A 20737-nucleotide genomic window follows, 5' to 3' on the forward strand; every position below is an offset into this window, starting at 1 on the left:
TTAGATTTATCTGTGGATTTTCATGTTTGATGTGCTAAGATTTTTTTAAAATTTTAATTTCTGGTTCATTGCTAATATATAGCAATAAAATCTATTTTTATATATGAATTTTTTATCCTGCAATATTGTTGACCTCACTTATTAGCTATAATAGGTTGTTGTTTTGTGTTGTATATTCTTTGGAATTTTCTACATAGATAATCATGTTATTTACAAATAAAAAGTCTTATTTCTTTCTAATCTGTATGCTTTTTATTTCTTCTTGTCTTACTGCAGTGACTAGGATCTCAAGTACAGTGTTGTGTACAAGTGTGAAAATAGACATCCTTGCCTTTTTCCTTATTTTATGGGGGAAACGTTCAGTTTTTCACTGTTAAATATGATGTTAACCTCTTCAGGAAAAACTTTGGCAGTTTCCTTTCCTTTTTCCTGATTTTATGGGTATTCAGTCTTTCACCATTCAAACATCTGTACGATTTTATTAGATGTTCTTTGTCACATTGAAGGAAACTTCTTTCTATTCCTAGTTTGCTGAGAATAATGGATGGATGTTGAATTTTTTATTATTTTTTTCATCCTTGGCGATCTTATAGTTTTTCTTCTTATGATGGTACATACATGGATTGATTTTTGAATGTTTCTTGACTAGGATGAATGCCACTTGGTCGTGATATATTAATCTCATATCTTGCTGGACTTGATTTCATAGTATTTTGTTAAGTATTTTTTGCATCTGTGTTCATGAAAGATATTGATCTGGAATTTTCTTGTAATGTCTATTTTCTGGTTGTTAGATCAGATGATGCTGTCCTTATAAAATGAATAGGGAATTACTTTCCTTTTTATTTTCTGGAAGAGTTTCTGTAGATTTAGGGCTTTCTTTTTCTTTTTCTTTTCTTTTTGTTTTTAAGTTCAGAGGAACTTATCAGTGAGGCTATTGGGAACTGAAGTTTTCTTTGTGTTTCTTTCTATGAGTAACCTTAGATGTAAAGCTACTGGGGTTATCCATTTCTTTTTGAGAAAATTTGGTGGTTTATGTCTTTCAAGGTTATTTGTCTTTCAAGTAACTTAACAAATTTATTGGCAGAAAGTTATTTATGAAATTCCCTTATTATTCTTCACATATGAATAGAATCTGTGGTGATGCTTCTTTTTAATTCCTGATATTGGCAATTTGTTTCTCCTTCCTTTTTTTCCTCCACCAGTCTGAATAGAGTTATCAATTGTACTTATTTTTCAAAAAAGCAGCCTTTGGTTTCATTGATTTTTCCTCTTTTTTTTTTCCTGTTTTAGTGTCAGTTTGCTTTTATCTTCATCATTTTCTTCCTTCTCCTGCTTTGAATTTAATTCACTCTTCTTTTTTTTTTCATTTGAGATCTTCCTTTTCTCTAAGCATTTCGATGCTATCTGCTTCCCTCTAAGCACTGCTTTAGCTGTATCTCAAAAGCTTTGATGTGTTTTGTTTTCATTTTCATCCAATTCAGAATATTTCCTAATTTCCTTTCTGATTTTGCCTTTGACCTGTGGCTTATTTAGAAATGTGTTCATTAATTTCCAAATATTTGAGAATATCTCAGGTATCTTCCTATTATTAAATTTTAGTTTAATTTTATAATGAAGAACCACATACTTTATATGATTACAGTTCTTTTAGTTTTGCGTTTGTTTTACGGCCCAGAATATGTGCTCGTGCACTTGAAAACACGCCTTCTGCTGGTGTTGGGTATAGGGTTCTATAAATGTCAATTAGGTCAAGTTGATTGATAATGTTCAGTCTCTCTGGCTTTTTACTTTAAAAAAAAAAATCAATTACTGACAGAGGAATGTTGAGATTGCCAACTAAAATTGTGGCTTTGTCTATTTCTCTTTTAAGTCTTATGAGTTTTTGTTCAGTATATGTTGAAGTTCTGTTCCTAGTTGCATACACAGTTTGGAATGACATGTCTTGATTAATTGTTCCCTTTAGCACCGTATAATGTTCTCTTGATCCCTAGCAATTTTTCGTCTTCCAAAGTCTACTAGGTCTGATATTGTAAATCTACTTCACTTTTTTTATTAGTGTTTATATGGTATATATTTCAGCATCCTCTTACGTTTAACTTATCTGTTCCTTTATATTTAAAGTGTCTTTCTCATTGACAGTCTATGATTAGGTCTCGGTTTTTCACCCAGTTATATAATCTTGGCCTTTTCATTGAGGTGTTTAGACTATTTACGTTTAATTATTAATATGCTTGATTTTAACTTATTTTTACCGTTGTAACTCTTTAACTTGTTCTTTATGATTCTCTTTGATTACCGAAAATATGTATATTTTGTGAATAAGCAAAAACCTTAAAGACTCAGGAAAGCATAAAGAACACGATTAGAATTATCCACAGCCCTTTACCATTGAGATTAAACATTGTTGACATTTTAATATGCCCACACACAAAATAAGTTCATACAGTACATACTTCTTCGAAGCCTATTATAAACGCTTTCCTATGCCATTTTTTTACTGCTGACTATTTCACACTACGGCTGATTTACTGTTAATTAATTCTATCTTATTATTGGATATTTTGATTTCCCCAAAGTTTTACCATTATAGAATGTACATTATTTTCTGTACATATCACATTTCCTTTGTCTTTTGGCTTCTGTCATTTTGGTTGCCAGCATTATTGTTGCCCCCTGTGAAAGTAATGTGTCTACTTTTCTCTGGCTACTTTTGAGATTTTATTTTATTTTTCAGCCCTTGCAGTGTGACATGCTTACATGTAGTTTTCTTTGTATGTATCTTTTTTGGAGTTCGTATAATTTCTTGAATTTGTAGCTCAATATCTTTCATCAATTTTTTAACATTCTCAGCTACTTTTCTTCAGATATTTCTTCTTGTGTCCTAGGACTTGAATTACATGTATGTCGGACTTTTCACCATATGTAATATGTCTCCTATGGTCTTTTTTGTATTTCCTGTGTCTTTTTTTTTTTTTAAGATTTTTTATTTATTCGACAGAGATAGAGACAGCCAGCGAGAGAGGGAACACAAGCAGGGGGAGTGGGAGAGGAAGAAGCAGGCTCATAGCGGAGGAGCCTGTTGTGGGGCTCGATCCCAGAACGCCGGGATCACGCCCTGAGCCGAAGGCAGACGCTTAACCGCTGTGCCACCCAGGCGCCCCTCCTGTGTCTTTTTATCTCTGCTTCAATCTGGATGTTTATTGACCCATTTTATCTTTATTAATCTTCTCTTTTGCCACATCTGAAATTCTATTAAACAAACAAAGACTCTTAAATATAGGGAACAAACTGGTGGTTGCCAGAAGGAAAGTGGGTGGGGAAATGAGTAAAATAGATGAAGGGGATTAAGAAGTATAGACTTCTGGTTATAAAATAAATAAGTCATGGAGATGATAAGCCCATATATTGAATTTTTAACTTCAGTTCTTTTTTATTTTTCAGTTATATAATCACCATTTGATTCTTTAAAAGAAAAGTTCAATGCCCTTTCTCATTATATCAGTGTGTGGGCTGCTCGTGGATCTGCTTCTATTGTCTGGATTTTTTTCCTCTTGGTTTTCAGGCATTTGGTTCTGTATCCTGCTATGACTAGGAGTATTTTATTGAGTGGCAGACGTTGTATTTGAAAAAATACAGAAGCTCTGGGTGATGATTTCCTTCAGAGAGGATTTCATTTCTGATAGGCAGAAGGGGGTGTAGTCAAATCAAGGTTGATCTATTTCTGCTTTGCCCCATTTGTGGAAAGTATCTCTAGGGCCTCAGCTGAAGGTTTGTGTTGTTTACCAGACCCCTTCAACCTTGGTAAGCTCTGAAATCCAGCCTCTGGCTCCAAATACCCACAGAGTGGATGAAATTTCTGTTCACCTCCTTAGCCTCCCAGCTCCTGCTCTCACCCTACACACATACAGCTTTGGGGTTAACATATATTTCAAGGAGAAACTGCATGCAGAATTACAGGTTTGCTTCTCTGAGTTTCCTCCTCTCTGAGATCTCAGTCCCTCGACTATCGGCAGCCTCATGCTCCAACCTCTGGCTCAGTGAGACTATCACAGGCCCTAGACCTCTGCTTCCTGCATGGCTTTTCTTCCTCTCACATTTAAGTGGCAAATTCCCTGAGGGGGGGGAAGTGAATTTTCCTCTTCTTCAATTTCACATCCTTTCAAATCCTGACTAGTTTGATCTTTTTCTGATACCACAAATAAAGTGTGGCCTCTCAAAGATATCCAGACCCAAACCTCCAGAAACCTGTGACTGCGTTATATTACATAACAAAAGGGAATTAAAGTTAGAGATAGAATCAAGGTTCCTAATCAACAGAATTTAACATAGGAAAATTATAGATTATCCAGGTAGGCCCAACCTAATCACATGAGCTTTTCAAAACAGAAGAGAGGGGCACCTGGGTAGTGTAGTTGGTTGAGTGTCCATGCTTGGTTTCAGCTCAGGTTGTGATCTCAGGGTCATGAGATCAAGCCCCAAGTAGGGCAGAGAGTCTGCTTGGGATTTCTCTCCCTCTCCCTGTGCCCCTCCCACTCATGCTCTCGCTCGCTCGCTCTCTAAAATAAAAAAATAAATATTTCAAAAAATGAATAAAAATAGAAACAGAAGAGGGAGGCAGAAAAGTGGGTAAGAAAGATGCAACATGACAAAGACTTGATGTCGCAGGCTTTGAAGATAGAGTAAGGGTGCCATGAGCCAAGGAATTTGGTAGCCTGGGAAACAACTCTTTGTTTACAGCCAGGTAGAAAACTGGCACCTCAGTCCTACAGCCAAAGAATTGAATTTTCCTGTCAATCTGAATGAGCAGGAAACTGGTTCTGTCCTACAACCTCCAGAAAAGTGCGCAGTCTGCCAACACCTTGACTTTATTTTTTTTAAGATTTCTTTATTTATTTTAGTGAGAGGGAGAGTGGGTGGGGAGGGGGAGGGGCAGAGAGAGTCTTAAGTGGACTCCACTCTGGGCATGAAACACAATGTAGGACTCAATCCCACAACCCTGAGATCACAACCTGAGCCAAAACCAAGAGTCAGATGCCCAACCAACAACACCCTGATTTTAATCCATGAGGGCCATACCAGACTTCTGACCTGGAGAACTAAGAGAATACATTTGTGTTGTTTACACCACTAACTTTGTAGCAATTTGTAATGGCAACATATAAGACGATCACACAATTGTTTTCTGTTTTTTCCTAGCTTTTATAATTGTTCTCAGGTCAAGGATTAGTCTCCCATAGCTTGATGTATCCGTCAGAGTTCAATCACAGTGTCAGAAGTACTGTGTGTTACAGGATAAAGATTTTATTATAGGAATCAGATGTGACATAGTTGTGGAAGGAGCTGGGAAAGTAAAAGCCTAGGAAGGAAGTTGGAGGATCAGAGAAAAGTCACCAACCCCTCAATTTGCAAGCAAAGCACAACCACCTGCCAAAAGTGGCTGCAAAGTGATGGCTTATGGGAAGGTCTGGAGGAAGCCACGCTTCTGTATAACTACCACCTCTGTGGGTTCACCACCAAGTGTCTAGTAGTAACTTCGGAGCCACTGTTGGTCAACAGGGTCTTCAGTCAAGAAGAAGAAGAACTGTGTCTAGAATGGAGGAAAGGGAGAACATGCTAGAGCTGTCAGCACTTCTATATCTGTCTGTAACTTCATCTAACCGCAAGGAACTTCAACGGTTAAAAACTGCTTCACTTCCATAATCCAAATCTTGCATAAATTTCTTTTTTGTCCAACTCTAACTCAGAACTGTAGCAGGAAGGGGATTCTGAAAAAGTAGTTTCAGTTTCACCAAGTTGACACAGTACTGGTGACCACAGTCTAAGCTTTGTCAACTTGGCACCCATACGTACCACTTTTAATGATATTTTAAAAATTCTCTAAATAAAAACAGTAGCAAAATGCTTCCACCTAACATCCTGCATGCTAACCTTGGTGGGATTCCTCCCCAAAACTCGAATCTCAATCTAATTATGAGGAAAGCATCAAATAAATCTCAGTTGATGGACATTCTACAAAATACCTGACCAGTGCTCCTCAAAACTGTCAGGGCCATCAAAAACAAGGAAAGTCTGAGGAACTATCATAGCCAAGAGGAATCTAAGAAGACATGACATATATATAATGTGGTCTCCTAGATGCCATTCTGAAACAGAAAAGGACATTAAGTAAAAACAAAGGAAATTTGAATGAAGTATGGGCTTTGGTGAATGGTCATCTATCAAAACTGGTTCATTGATTGCGATAAACATACCATACCAACGTAAAATATTAATAATAGGAGAAACTCAGTGTGGAGTACAGCATTCTTCAGAGATACCATGGGTTGTGTTCCAGACCACCACACTAAAGTGAATTACCACAATTAAGCAAGTCAAATGAATTTTTTGGTTTCTCAGTGCATATAAATGTTATGTGTATACTATTCTTTAGTCTATTAAATGTGCAATAACATTATGTCTAAAAAGCAATATACATACACTAACTTAAAAATACTTTAGTACTAAAAAATTCTAATTATCATCTGAGCTGTCAGCGGGTAGTTATCTTTTTGCTGGTGGGGGTTCTTAACTCCATGTTGATGGCCGCTGACTGATCAGGGTGCCTGAGGGCTGGGTTGGCTGTGGCAGTTTCTTAAAAGAAGACGACAATGAAGGGGTGAAGTTTGCCACATCGAGTGACTTTTCCTTTTACAAATGATTTCTCTGCAGCCGGCGATGCTGTTTGATGGCATTTTCCCCACAGCAGAACTTCTTTCAAAATTGGAGTGAGTCCCTCCAAAACCTGCCACTGCTTTATCAACTAAGTTTATGGAATATTCTAAATCCTCTGTGTCATTTCAACAGTCTTCACAGCATCTTCACCAGTAGAGTCTATTTCAAGGAACCACCTTCTTTGTTCATCCATAAGAAGCAACTCCTCAGCCATTTCAAGTTTGGTCATGAGATCGCAGCAACACAATCCCATCTCCAGGCTCCACTTCTGATTCTAGTTCTCTTGCTGTTTCCACCACATTTGCTGTTACTTCCTCCACTCAAGTCTTGATCCCCTCAAAGTCCTCCATGAGGGTTACAATCAGCTTCTTCCAAACTCCTGTTAATATTGATATTTTGACCTCTTACCGTGAAGCATGAATGTTCTTAATGGCATCTAGAAGGGTGAATCTTTTTGAGAATGGTTTCCATTTACTTTGCCCAGATCCGTCAGAGCAATCACCGTCTATGGCAACTCTAGCCTTATGAAATATTTCTTAAATAATAAGATTTGAAAGTCTTAATTACTCCTTGATCCATGGGCTGCGGAATGGATGTTCTGTTAGCAGGCATGAGAACAACACTGATCTTGTACACCTCCATCAGCGTTCTTGGGTGCGTTGTCAATGAACAGTATTATTTTGAAAGGAATCTTTTTCTCTGAGAAGTAGATTGGGCTTAAAATATTCAGTAAACCATGTTGTAAACAGATGTGCTGTCATCCAGGCTTTACTCCATTTATAGAATACAGGCAGAGTTGATTTAGCATAATTCTGAAGGGCCCTAGAATTTTCAGAGTGGTAAATGAGCATTGGCTCCAACTTAAGGTCACCAGCTGTGCTAGCTCCTAACGAGAGAGTTAGCCTGTCCTTGGAAGCTTTGAAGACAGGCACTGACTTCTCCTCTCTATCTGTGGAAGTCCTAGATGACATCTTCTTCCAATAGAAGTTTTGTTTACACAGAAAATCTGTTGTTTAATGTAGCCACCATCTTGGATGATCTTAGCTAGACCTTCTGGAGAACTCGCTGCAGCTTCTCCACCAGCACTGGCTGCTCCCCCTTGTACTTTGATGTTATGGAGACAGCTTCTTTCTTAGAGTTCATGAACCCACCTCTGCTAGCTTCAGACTTTTCTCCTGCAGTTCCCCGCCCCCCAGCCTTCACAGAATTGAAGAGACTTAGGGCCTTGCTCTGGATTAGGCTTTGGCTTAAGGGAATGTTGTGGCTGGTTTGATCTTCTATCCAGACCACTTGAACTTTCTCCATCTCAGCAATATGGCTGTCTCACTTTTTTACCAGGCTTGTGTTCACCGGAGCAGCACTTAATTTCCTTCACGAACTTTTCCTTTACATTCACAACTTGGCTAACTGGTTGGCACAAGAGGCCTAGCATTCCACCAATCTGGGCTTTCAACATGCCTTCCTCACTACATGTAATTATTTCTAACTTTTGACTTAAAGTTGACCATGCAACTCCTCCCTTTCACTTGAGCACTTTGAGGCCATCATAGGACTATTAATTGGCCTAATTTCAGTATCACTGTGTCTCAGGGAATAGGAACTGCTCAGTGGAATAATCAGAACACACACATTTACGGATTAAGTTTGCCGCCTTATATGAATGGGGTTCGTGATGTTCCCCAAACAACTAGAATAGGAACACCAAAGATCACTGATCACAGTTCACCATCCAATATAATAATAATCAAAAAGTTTGAAATATTGCAAGAATTACCAAATGTGACATGGAGACATGAAGTGAGCAAATGCTGTTGGAAAAGTAGCACAGATAGACTTGCTCAATGAAAAGTTGCCACAAGCCTGCAATTTGTAAAATCCACAATATCTGCAAAGCACAATAAAGCAAAATGCAATCAAATGTGGTGTGCCCGTGTGCGGGAACTTTGTATTAGCTTTGCAATTTTTCTATAAATGTAAAACTATTCTAAAATAAAACTTTATTTTAAAAAATAGGATATAAAGATTTGTTTGTTTGAAAGTGATGTTCTTTTTCTCTAAATTATAATTCCCCTTTGATATCTTGTAACTTAAATATAAAGATCCATAGCTAACCACTATTAATACCTCTTATGTTAGCTAACAGGGGAATGGGAAGGCAGGCGGGGGGTGACGGTAAAGAAAAAGAAGTCTTTAATACCTAAACAAATATGCTGTATTCATACAAAGGATTGATTGATTGATTGATTGATTGATTTTGAAAGAGAGAGGCAGGAAGGGGTAGAGGCTGGGGGAGAGAATCTTTTTTTTTTTCCTTAAAGATTTTATTTATTTGTTTATTTATCATCTATCTATCTATCTATCTATCTATCTGAGAGAGAGAGAGCACAAGCAGGGGGAGTGGCAGGCAGAGGGAGAAGCAGGCTCCCCACGGAGCAAGGAGCCCAATTCGGCAGTCGATCCCAGAATCCTGGGATCATGACCTGAGCTGAAGGCAGACACGTAACTGACTGGGCCACCCAGGTGTCCCGGGAGAGAGAGAATCTTAAACAGGCTCCACACCCAGTGTATGAGCCCAACGCAGGGCCTGATCTCATGACCCCAAGATCATGACCTGAGCTGAACTCAAGAGTTAGACACTCAACTGACTGAACCACCCAGCCGGCCCTGTATTCATACTAACGTAAGGAAGAAGTACTCATAACTGCTACCTCATCCCTTCTGTCCCCTCTGTCCAGTGGTCATCGCTGGTATTTATGACTCCCTTATTCCACTAGCCAGTCTCTATTCTGGTTGCTCTCATCAGTATCACTTCAGCTGGGATGATTCCTTGCCTGATGGAGTGACCCTTCCTATTTCTGTTTCAGTGCTCTTTCTCTGTGCTACAAACCACCCCAAAACTCAGTGGCTTAAAACAACAGTGATTTATTATTTCTTATGATTTGGGGGGCCAAGGGTTCATGCAGGTCTTCACTAGGTGGTCCTACTGCACATGACATCATCTGGCCTTTTTCTGAGCCACATGCAGAGGGCAGCCGAGCTGGACCAGAAGGGTCAAAAGGGCTTTGCTGGTAGATTTGGAGATTTTGAGCTTCAGGGATCTCTCCTTTCACTCGTGACGAGCTTTGGCTTCCTCACAGCATGGTAGTTTCAGGGTAGTTGAACTTAAAAGACAACTGGCATTTAAGAGAGATGAAGCAGAAACTGCCAAACCTCTTAAGGCCAAACCTCAGAAGTCCCACGACACCACTTCTGCTATATTTGGTGCTCAAAGCTAGCCGCAAGGCCAGTCCAGATGAAAGGGGAAGGGGAATACACACTACCTCTTGCTAAGATTAACAGCAAAGAATTTGTGCCCATCTGCGATCCACTAAACTGATTGTGGAAATTTCCTCTACGGTAAATTCCCAGAATTGGCCCTGCTGCATCAAGGGCATTCATTTTAAAAACTTGACACATGTCCAAATGGCCCTCTATTCAGTTTTACCAGTTTGCATTCTCATTAGTGGTGTTTGCCAATCCACTTCTCTTGGCCTTCACCAACACTGGGTGTCATTCCCCTTTTTAGCCTTTTCCAGTTTAAAGAAGGGGAAAGTCTCATCGTTGCAGGGTTTGTTTTTTTTTTTTTTTGCGTGTGTGAATACCATTGAGGTTGAACATTTTTCTTGTGTTTATTGGCCATGTCTAGATGTTCTTTTTTTGAATTGCCTAATCTTGTACTTTGCCCATTCTTTTCTTCGGCTATTCTTGGTTTGAGTGTTGATGTTGGTCTGAAATCTGGGTTATTAAAGTTTAACCGACCTCAGACAACCCTACTGGGTTTTTAAATATTATGAATTACTCTTGCCCAAAATAATCTATCTTCATTTCTATTCGTTTATTCTTTATTTTCCTGGATCATCACCTTTTTCAGTCCTTTTCTTTTCTTAGATTCACAGCAGTAGAACTTCAGATCACCTCGGTTTTCAGATGAGGCTGTTGACACAGAAGAAGAAAGGGTCTTGTCCAGAGATTCTGAAGGTGTGTGTGTGTGGGGGGGTGTCTCCTCAGTTTGGACCCATAGGACCTGTCTTTCAGCTTCTGGCCAAAATGACACCAACAGTGCATTTAGCCCCTTTACCACAAGGTTTGTGTCCTTAGGTCTGGCACTAAGAAATTCAGTCAATCTCTAACTTTTGCCTGGACCCTAAATTCTTCCTGCCTCTAAATGGCTCTACCTCTTGCTATGTGGGATTTGAGAAATTAGCTTCATTTGGGGGCCTTGGATTCTCCAATTAAGTAGGAGCATTGAACTTTTTTTTTTTAAGATTTCATTTATTTTGAGAGAAAGAGAGCACAAGCAGAGACAGAGGGAGAGACAATCTCAAGCAGCCTCCACCCGCAGCTCAGAGCCTGATGCGGGGCTCAATCTCATGACCCTGAGATCACGACCTGAGCAGAAGCCAAGAGTCGAATGCTTAACCAACTGAGCCACCCAGGCGCCCAAGGAGCCTTGGACTTCTGCTAGATGACTCTAAGACATATGTTTTCTGTTGAAGTCTGCTATTTAAGAGGGGCGTTTCTACAGTATGCTTTAGGGGCAAGCAGCATAGATGGAAGGCAGACCTTTAAGAAATGGGCTTCAGCCTAAAAGGTCTATTTTTGAAGGGAACTTAATCAAAGCTTTTTAAAAATAGTTTTTAATTATAGGTTTGAAACTTTGTGTTATTTGTAATACCTTTTTAGAAGCATGAAAATAGCATTGCTCTCTGTACCCACTTTGTGCTTTTCCATTTGGTAAACACTGATTTTATTTCTCTCCGTTCCTGTAGGAGTAAACCAAGCCAACTCAGCACTTCCTGTTTACCTCCTGGTTATACGTATCATAGATGGCGACAAACCCGATCCCCAAAATAAGCTCCCTCGGTTTACTTCTGCATTCTCTGGTTAGGCAACCAGCCTGTCAATACTTGAACAATGACTTTGGCTATCGAAGGCTTGCTCTGACATTACCACCAAACTGTGGGTGGAAAGGAAAGTCACTTAATGTAATGGTAGGGATAATATCCTAGTAGGATTTATGTTTAAATGGGGGCATCACACAGCACCTTTCACTTGAGAATATCAAAACATTTTCAACGTTTAAGCTTGGAACATGTGACGGGAGTGAACACAAAGATAGCAAATAAACGGATTTCCTCTGGAAAGTCTCACGGCTCGAAATATCTATTTTTTAAGGAAGAAAATTGAGTTTTATGTGTATTGAGTGACTAACGTGTAAGCTTAGAAATATTTTATGTTTCCATCATAGTTTATTCTGCTTAGCATAAATCAGCAGAGCCAACCGTAATTTACCATTTACTAGTGCTTTTTCAGTTGTATTACCCTCATGTCAAACACACCTTCGTGCAAGTCCCTCCGGGTCAATAGTTTAGAAATTCTGCTTCTTCCGTCCCCTTCTCCTCTCAACACTTATGGAAATATATGCTAATTGGAACAGAAGCAGCCTACCCAACTAATAGGGTTAGACCACTCTTAACACAAGATTAATGAGATAGCCTTTTAAGGAAAAAATAACATTTCTCAAGCAGCAAAGGTGTAGATGCCAAGTAAAAGCCAACACGCCTCCTGGATCAGTGAGACCCAAGCTTTGTTTTCCCTCCACTTCACGTAAAGGAGTTAAAGAGGAAATCTCGTCCATCCGGCCCGCCGTGGCCACCGTTGCCGCCCTCTGGCTCAGCACAGCTGGCTGTCCCACCTTCCCCGAGGCCTCGGCTCAGCAGTCACCATTGTGCAAAGCAAGACCGGACTCAAGATGCAGAGTGAGACCCCACAGGCTGCTTACTAGGGCGAATGGGGAGGCATGAACGCTGCACGTGGCCGTCTGTGTCCGTGGCGGCTTTTGTAGGTGTGTCATCGACGTGTGTAAGAGAGGGCATTCGGAGACAATGGGTATTTAAAGCCACAGATACGGGGCGCCTGGGTGGCACAGCAGTTAAGTGTCTGCCTTCGGCTCAGGGCGTGATCCCGGCGTTAATGGGATCGAGCCCCACATCAGGCTCCTCCGCTATGAGCCTGCTTCTTCCTCTCCCACTCCCCCTGCTTGTGTTCCCTCTCTTGCTGGCTGTCTCTATCTCTGTCGAATGAATGAATAAAATCTTTTTTAAAAAATAAATAAATAAAGTCACAGATACTGGCAAGAAGTTCAGTTTGTAAAATATTCTACATTGCCACTGTGTGACTGAACCACCGGGTCAGCAGGGATCGAAAGGTATCAGAGGCTTAGAGGAACAATATTTGCTGAGAGGAAGAAAAGCCTAAGTATCTTACCCATTTGCCAAGACTGTAATTGACATACTGTGTGACGCGTCTATGTTACTGGGGACGAGGGGCTGGTTTCCTCTTAGATTTCCACCTCTTTCAGGGTCCAAAGGCAGCCTGCACCTGTGGCACACGCTCAGCTCTTTCTACACACCGTAAGTTCTTCCATTCCTGACCAATCACACTGGATACAAATTTTACATGTTTAAAAAGCAATGTTCTTTCACATCTAGTACCCAGGTCTTAGTTTCTAAATGTTCTCCACCGGCATTCAGCCTCGTTGGGGAAATAGAGGATTCAGGACTACAGTGGGGAAAGATGCATGGGACAGCTCTGAGCCTGGAACATCCTAATTCAACAGAAAATGAGAGATTGCTCCTGAACTATGGGAACATGGCAGAAATGGGAGCTTGAAGAGGCTCTCGCTTGCCAGATCTGGGACAATTTGTCCAAATAAATAATGATACTAAGGGGTTATCACCCATAGAATAAGATAAATATCCTTGAGTCCATACAATATAAATAAGTAAAAAAACAAAACAAAACAAAACATGAGAAAGCAAAGGCTCTTTTTCTGCTGTAGAATGCCAACTAATAAATATAGATGGAATCATGGCATTAAAAGATCATCAACAGGGGAGAAAGAATGATGAGGGGTGGATATTTACATAGTCTCAAATTATCTCCTCACAAATTACTCATTAATTATAAAGGAAAGCTAGGAACAAGGAAAAACCGATGTCCTTTCAGTTACTCATTGCAGATATTGTTAATTAGAATATGTTTTTACTGGGGCACCTGGATGGCTCAGTCAGTGGGGCATCCAACTCTTGATTTCCGCTCTGGTCCTAATGTCAGGATCCTGGGACTGAGCAAGCCCCATGTCAGGTTCCCCGCTTGGCACGGAGCCTGCTTGAGGATGCTCTCTCTCCCTCTCGCTTTGCCCCTCCCCCTGCTCTTGTGCTCTGTCTTTCTAAAATAAATGAATAAATCTTAAAAAAAAGGAGGGGCGCCTGGGTGGCACAGCGGTTAAGCGTCTGCCTTCGGCTCAGGGCGTGATCCCGGCGTTATGGGATCGAGCCCCACATCAGGCTCCTCTGCTGTGAGCCTGCTTCTTCCTCTCCCACTCCCCCTGCTTGTGTTCCCTCTCTTGCTGGCTGTCTCTATCTCTGTCAAATAAATAAATAAAATCTTAAAAAAATAAAATAAAATAAAATAAAAAAAATTAAAAAAAAAAAAGGAAAAATATTTTATTGTTTTGGTTCACAAATGGTTAAGTGCTTCTTTTGCCTTAATGCTGTCATCAGGCCACGGCATTAAATAAGAAACACAGAAATTCATTTATAACGGTTCAAAGAATATGTCCAATAATGACAAATCCTTTGATAAAACATGCTTTGGGTAAATGCCTAATTCAGCTCTTTTTGTTTAAACTCAATCTGGAAATCGTTCTCCCCTCCAAAAGCCACAAGAGGCTAATTCTGCAGCACAGCGGAGACAGACAGGAGCAGAGCTCCGAGCCCTGAGATCAGAGGGAGTGGAGGGAGACTGGGAGCTGTAGGGCGGTGGGGGCAGAGAGGGGCCTGTTCCAGGATGACACCTGACCTCCATCGGGTCGCTTCCCCAGTGAGGAGTCTGGCCCTCTTTATGTCCCCTTTTGCGGTCTATGGGAGACCAGGAACACTGTTTTCAGTTACGAGGTGATAGGGCTCTGCAGCAGGCGGGATGCTGGGGTCCAGAGAGGGCAGCCGGGGTAAACAGGCCTCTTAGATAATGCTGGTTCAGCTGGGCTCCCAGCCACCTGGTTATGTGATGGACTGCACTCGCGTTCCAGGGGGACGGGACCGGCACCTCGGAGACTGCATTCAGACGTTAAAATACACACCCACAAAACAGCCATCCCAGACCCCTAATCTTACTTTATGACCAAACTATAATTACATTACAGCAATTACTTGAATATTACATTTTTATTACTGTTATGTCATTATGTCTACTAGGAAAAAAATATGCCTACTTTAACCAATAAAATTCTTAATGACTCGTTTAAGCTGCGTCTACATGAAACCCCTGACTTAAACATTTTGGTCAAAATAAGTTTTCAGGCCTGGGGGAAGAAGAGGGTTAACCTTCACCTCCGTGATTGACCAAAAAGCAAGAAAAATTCCATTTGTAGATGTACTTCTAGAGATGGAAAAGTTGTAGCCCAGACTAGTCAGGAAGTTCCGATGGTCATGCATGAGAGCTATATTTATAAAGCCGTCAATTCTTTATCGGCTGCTGATCAGTTTTAACTACTAACAAGGAGCAGAGCTGAGATCTCAGGAAACACCCGCCTCTCCATCCTCAAATGCATGAAGCCACATTTGAGATACATCCAAAAAGTCCAGTCGGTCCAACTGCCGAAGGGTCCCTTAGAGGCCAGCTGGGCCAGTTCTGCAGCCCTGTCTCTCTGGGAGCCAGTGATTTATTTAGAGCTCACTCCGGACGCTCCCCAAATAAAGTTACTCATGCGAGGTACTTACGTTTTTTAATCATTATAATTATATTTTACTTCATTACCTCTTTTTAGGTAGCGTCTCATTTTCTGTGTGCCTTATCTTGCTTAAAATTTCAGGCTGTCACACTGAGTACATTTTCTCAGTGTGGGGGGGGAACCCTCTGACCCTACACGCTTCCAGCTTAACCCGAACTGTGTTCTTTCCTAAACAGCACAGGCCTGGACAAGCTAGGGTGCTGTCTGTCTCGGAAATAATTCTACACTTTGAGAGCCGGCATTTAGGCCCTTGAATTTGGAGAACTGACCCTATGAGCTGACTAAGTCAAAATATCCAGATTTAACTACTTTTGAACTTTATTCGTATGTATTTTACCCCCAAAATAGTCTACATATTGAACAATCACTTTCCTTCGAGAAAATGAGGTTGGCTAACAGGTTTTGCTTCCCCTCGGTAAACCAAGCCCAAGCTTTGTTCTTTGCTTCATGTTTCTTAATCCTTTTAGCAAATATATGTCCTGCATAATTCAGTGCCTAATTCTAAAGTTATGTGCACCTGCTGGACATACACACTGTTAAACCTTCATGACTGCCTACAAATGTGAAAAGTATTACCAGGTCTATTTTTAACATCGTTTTGGCAAGGCTGTTGCTGTGGGGCGGGGGGGAATCCTATAGAATCTTAATGAGAAAACTGAATGATTCTTTGAAACGTGGCTGTGATTCCCTCCCTTATTAAGTGGTGATGTCACCGGTGCTGAGAAGAGAGAAACCATAGAATCGCTCATCGGCCAGCACGCACTAGAGCTGCCCCAGACGGGAAATGAAGGTGACCTTGAGTACAGTTTGTGCGGAACGGTGCCTTCTCCCACCGCTGCGAGGGCCACATACGTCCCCGCGCGGGACGTGTCTCTCACACTTGGCTTGTCGTCTCTGCGGGCCTGCGTCACGGAAGGGTGCACTGTTTGCATGTGTGTTTCATGGAACTTGATCTGCCCGCTGGCTCTTTTTCTGTTCATTACCCACATGTGTGTGAGAGAAAATAACCACCTTGTTGCAGCTGTTGGGGCAAGGCAGGAGTTCCCCCAGTTCACCTGAGTCCCCTGGGTCATTTAATTAGCAAGTGGCAAGAAGTTCAAAGAAGTCTGGCAGGACGGGAAAATGTGAGTCTTTGAAGGAGGCCTTTCCTCCTGTTCTCGCCCCCACGTCCCAGCTCTCTCCAGACCTCCTTGCCACCCAACATTGGAATCCTACCTGTCTGCTCCCAAGGGGGCACGGGACCTAGTGGAACAAGGTGTCGGGCTGTTTGGTTCTGGGCAGCAAGTGCGCTGGTTGGGGGACGCGGGGGCACTCGCTTGCAGCCCGGGCTTCACTGGCCAAGCCTTGTGTCCCAGCACAGAAGCTGTGTCAGCCAAGAGCGAGGTCCCCTCAGAGAGAGCATCGCCTCTCACTTCTCTACCTGGAGGAGGTCCTTCTTGCTGTTCTTCTGCCCTGACGGGACACGTTTCTCTGGTTTGTATCAAGTTGCTGTGTTTGCTCACAAGAGCCCGGGACTGATCCTGGACGAATGAGGCCACAGCATACAGAGGGGGGCAGAGTTCCACTGCTTCAACGTTGGCTGTGTCAGCAGTCGGCATTAATGGCGTCATTACTTCTAGGGAAAAAGTGCTGGGGAAGAAGTTATTTTGTCCCAGACAGCAAGTCTGGAACCTTTCAAAGTTCCAGGATCACCCCTAGCTTCAGGAGAAAGCTATTTTCATGGTCATTCAGCCTAAAGCCTGCAGAACCAGGATCTACAGAGAGAACCGTGTTCCATTCAGATTCGAGACCAGTTTGGTTCTGGCATTAGGGGAAATGGAATGTAAGGGGTGGCCTAGTGGTTCTCCATAAAGCTGCCATAAAACCGTGGGATCACTGAAGCTTAGAACAGAAAGAAGCCTCGGGCCCTATAAGGTCCCGTCTCCACTTTCCAAGACGGGCCTCAAACTTGAGGCACTGGCCCTCACTGCCGTCAGCCCCCGAGCCTGCTTCACCCCCCACATCCATGGTGCTTTCTTCTTCCCCCATCCTGGTGCTCTAGATCTTTGTTGGGGGAGAGGATTCTGATTCTTGGGCACGGACCCACTGGTGTTCCACTTCCTCCCACAGGTCCTTTGGGAAAGGCCTCTCTGCCATCAATGACCCAGTGATGTCCACCATTCACACAGAAGGATGTGATGGCTCTAATCCTCTCCACTGGCCATCCAGGATTTCCAGAGGCTTCCAAAGGAACTAGTCTAGTCCTTGACCCAGTCCCACCCAAGCCAGCATGACGCCCATTCGCACCAATGCTAGAGGACTCTGCATTTTTACACTGGCTTCCAGTGATCCTTTCCAGTCCACTGAGATGATACAAGAACCCATTCTATCACTCCTCACCCCCACCCCTCAGGACACTCTTGTTTCCACCCCCCTTCACCCTCTGACTGAGATCCAGCTTCAGCTTGGTGGAAGAAGTCCCCCCAAGCCAGCCTCCTGATTGTTTCCTCTGCAGAGAGACTCCTGCTAGGCCCCACCCAGCAGCGCAGACGTGGGCACAGATACCCCAGCCCAGAGCCCTGTTTGGACAGTGTTTTGGACTCGTGCCCATCTTCTAGTGCCCTACCCTCCTTTTAGTTATGCTAACACCAGCAGCACGCATTTAATGATTCCTTTCTTCTGCCCTTCAGCCCCCACTGAAGTCCCAGATGCCTCTCGGCAAAGCCTATGCTAGAGACGACACGCGGCATTTGAACCCACCTTTGGAAGTCTCTTTGTCTTTGCAAGAAAGATATTAATTTGGCAGGTTAATTTGGTAAATCTATAAATCAAGAATGGGAATTTTGACTTCAAACTATTATATTTATGATGCTGTATATTAGTTTAACCGATTCCACAGAAAGAATTCATTTGTTACAATAATGTTTTTATAAACCTCAAATAAATATTGGTTTTCCTTTTGGAGACTGCCTCTCACACACTAATATATTATTCTTATATTACAAACTCACCTAAGATCTGAACAAGACACCATTTGATTCAACATTCTGTCCTCCAGCCCAGGAGTGTGGCCTGGGGAAGAGTCCCTCAGGGCTGGCCGCCATATTGCTCTTCTCGGTGACCGGTTGCATGTGCCCCTGCCATTGACTGAGATATCGAGCTCAGCCTTGATGATCAGCTCTAACTGATTCGTTTTGGGCTAAATCATCTACAAGCTCTGTGTCCGTTAGCTACTGTCACATAACAAACACTCCCAAACTCAGCTTAACCCAGGAAAGCACTTATTGTTGATGAGTCCAGGGGTTGTCTGGTCTCCGCTGGCTTCATCGTGCATCTGTGTTCTGCTGTGGGTTGGTGAGCAGCTGTGTTCTTCTTGGCTGGACACTTGGAGTCAAGTGACAACATCTGGTATAGGATGGCCATGGCTGAGACCACTGGCCTCTTCTCCATAGTCTCACCCTCCAACCCTAGGCTGGTCATAGAGAGTTGGCAGGAGTCCATGAGAGAGAGGAAGCACACCAGGTCTCTTGAGTCCTCGGCTCAGACGCTGTCACCCCTGCCATTTTCTATTGGCCAAAACAAATCACAAGACCTGCCCAGATTTAAGGGGTGGGGAAAAAACGTTCTACTTAACTGCAAAGTGACATTGCGAAGGGGGTGGGCAGGGAGGAGTGACAAAGTGTGGATATTTTTGCAGTCAATCTACCAAAGCTTTGTTAATAGCTTTTACTTTCTTAATTCTAAATGTAGGTGACTGACCAAATGTCTTTATAATGCTAAATCTCTTTCAGTTGTATTTTTCTACATAATAGGAAATTACATAGAGGAAACTAGAGGCTCTCGAGGGTTAAATTGCTTGCCAGGAGCTAGTAAGCACAGGACTAGACTCCAGGTTTTCTGATGGCAAGTTCAGAGCCATTTCCAATATTCCACTCAGATGACCCCCTTTGGCCTGGTGGCATGCATTTATAAAAATAGTTTCCTGCACGGGAGGGAGCAATGTGTGGCCATGTGGTGAGGTGGGGGGGTGAGGTTCATTGTTCCAAATCAAACCTGACCCCATCTTCCTGGTCTCTGTATCCCCTTAGCACAGTGTTGGAACTCCCAAGCCAAAGAATCCCGGAAACATACTATACTCTTGCACCCTGAATCCCTTCTCCCCCTTTTCTGGACGTCTTCTTGACATCTAAGGGTTGTTGATTTCTTTCCCAGGACCCTGGCCCTCATCCAGTTTTTATGGGATCAGCTGGTGACCTCACACCCTCCTCAGGTGTGCTGGAAACCATTTAAATGCAACCACTGGCCTTGGAGTTTTAATAAGAAACTTGACCCTGGAGTTCCTGGTTCTGTAGCAACTTGGTGGCAGCTCAGTGCCTGCTGGAGTGCTGCTTCCCCCTGGTCCCACAGAAGGATTGTAGAAGGTCAGGGTTCTAAGGGTTTGGGCACAGCAGCTTCTGGATCCGGAGAAGACAGCCTTCCTCAAGCCAGCCTCCCCCATGTTCCTCCCTGGCACGTGTTTGTTCTCCCAACTTCTTCATGAGGGACGATATGCTTGAGACACAACAGAGGAGGCCAGGTCTGGGGCAAAGAGAAGAGGGTGCGAGGCGCTTGGAGGTCACGCTGGACACTGCCCTTTGCCCCACACAGATGCTACCCGCCTGCCCGACTCCGCTCGCAAGCCCAGAATGGGTGGAGTGTCTCTGGGAATTGCTCTGTCTTCTGCTTGGAACGGCTAAGTGAAAGGGTGTCCCCTTATAAAAGGAAAAAAAGACTCTTCAAGGTTTGCTTGAGAACGATGATACTTGGCAGGTCTGAAAGAAGAATTCTGAGCCTCTCACTCACCACTCCCAGATTTCCGGATAGCGAAGTGATGGTACGGGCAGGACAAGGGGGTGAGAACCGTTGCTTGCTTATTCGCAGTGTCCTTGGGGTGGGGGTAGGGGGGGTTCTAAAAAACAAATAAACAAAAACATACCAAAAAAGCCTGACACTCAATAAATAAACCATTTCCAGTAACTGAAGACGAGACATTCCTGGGAGCTCCCAAGCCCCTTCTGTTTGTTGCTGTTCCCCAATTAGCCGAGCATGCCCACAGATTGTGCTAACACAGCACTAAGCCCCCGTGCCAGACACCTTCTCAGGTTTTTTTCCCCTCTGCATTCTGCTAATCCCTGGATGAAACATAATCGCAGAGAAATGTTCAAGGTTGGA

The 20737-nt window shown here is 42.7% G+C and overlaps 1 protein-coding gene across 3 annotated transcripts in view; it reads left to right on the plus strand.

Moving 5' to 3' along the window:
* Positions 1 to 12879, plus strand: part of SUPT3H (SPT3 homolog, SAGA and STAGA complex component) — a 533155-nt gene extending 520276 nt beyond the window's left edge. Inside the window, exons 12-13 of one of the 3 annotated variants that reach the window (XM_045801650.2) lie at positions 10642 to 10731; positions 11523 to 12879. In XM_045801650.2, the coding sequence (XP_045657606.1) occupies positions 10642 to 10731; positions 11523 to 11528 (96 nt within the window). In that variant the 3' untranslated portion in view covers positions 11529 to 12879. The remainder of the gene's footprint in view (positions 1 to 10641; positions 10732 to 11522) is intronic. The other 2 variants (XM_087857062.1, XM_087857064.1) reach the window with 2 other exon arrangements.
* Positions 12880 to 20737: the final 7858 nt, after the last annotated feature.

Source organism: Ursus americanus, chromosome 29, assembly GCF_024610735.1.
Source record: "Ursus americanus isolate L20-20 chromosome 29, mUrsAme1.1.p, whole genome shotgun sequence".
Classification (NCBI taxonomy): Eukaryota; Metazoa; Chordata; class Mammalia; order Carnivora; family Ursidae; genus Ursus; species Ursus americanus.